This window comes from Antrostomus carolinensis, unplaced genomic scaffold (assembly GCF_000700745.2).
Source record: "Antrostomus carolinensis isolate BGI_N321 unplaced genomic scaffold, ASM70074v2 scaffold31637, whole genome shotgun sequence".
NCBI lineage: Eukaryota > Metazoa > Chordata > Aves > Caprimulgiformes > Caprimulgidae > Antrostomus > Antrostomus carolinensis.
The window spans coordinates 2,571-3,596 of record NW_010330005.1 but is presented as its reverse complement, the minus strand read 5'-3'; the positions used below and the strand labels follow the sequence as shown (position 1 = coordinate 3,596).

At 37.5% G+C, this 1,026-nt stretch overlaps 1 protein-coding gene across 1 annotated transcript in view; it reads right to left on the bottom strand.

Annotated features, from left to right (window-relative positions):
• Positions 1-561: 561 nt before the first annotated feature.
• Positions 562-1,026, bottom strand: part of IDNK (IDNK gluconokinase) — a 2,828-nt gene continuing 2,363 nt past the window's right edge. Inside the window, exon 3 of the mRNA XM_010172803.1 lies at positions 562-922. Coding sequence (XP_010171105.1) covers positions 562-922 — 361 coding nt within the window. The remainder of the gene's footprint in view (positions 923-1,026) is intronic.

The window sequence follows — 1,026 nt, the reverse complement described above, 5'->3', positions numbered from 1 at the left end:
CATGACACAGTAAGTATCAATACAGTAAGTGCCCTGGTGAGGTTAGCAAGGACACACAGAAGCTAAAACTTTTTGAAAATCTGGCAGTGAGATAGTGGTACTGTAAGGCACAGAACTTTGTCATGCACATTCCCGCCTCTCATACTTCTAAAAAAAATAAATATATTGTTTCTAACAAAGCTGTAAATTATTTCATCACTTAATAGCAGATTTGCCTATCTCCATGTTTGACAGAGTAAAAATTAAAATGAAGAAATTATAAAATTATTGTGTGTGACCCTTGGGAAGATGTTCAAAAGCAGGCTCTTCCTAAAATGTGAGTTTTAACTTCATTTGGTGAAGGATTTAAAAGGTTTGACAGTTTTTGAAAATTTAATCTTACCTGTCTTTTACAGAGACAGAATAAGAATACCAAAGTAGTAAACCAGCTCTTAACATTGCAATCCATTTAATTATTGGGAAAAATAAGTTGTTTTGATTTAATAAACAATTTAATAATTAAAATGCTGTTGCATACCCGTGATATCCACAAGGGAATTTCCGCGTGTGTAATTCAGAAACTTACTCCAGAATAGCCTCACTCTGGAAAATGGCACACTCAATCTCCAGCACTATTTCAGGGAGAGATTTTTCTATACTGACAGTAATAAAGTTTTCTGGTGCACGAGGAGGCTCCAGAGTATCTAACTGAGATTTGAGAAGTTCAGGTGGCATAAAATGTCCTCTCCTCTTCTCCAGGCGTCCAACAATGATGTCTATAGGCCCATCCAAATGAACAAAGAGGATCTTCAGTGCTGCCTTTTCTCCTGGTTGCTCTGGCTGGTTGCTTTCAATTGCAGATGCACCACTAACTAATATATGCCTATACATCTTCTTCAGTGCAGAACAGGCCAGAATTGTATCTTGTCTAGAGGAGTCTTCTCTATCAAAAAGGAAAATGAAAAATACATCCACATTGTGGTATAGCAAAATGGCTCGTTAGTTCTGCTGAACAAAGGAGAGAAGCCCTGGGGCAGGACTTAGCGT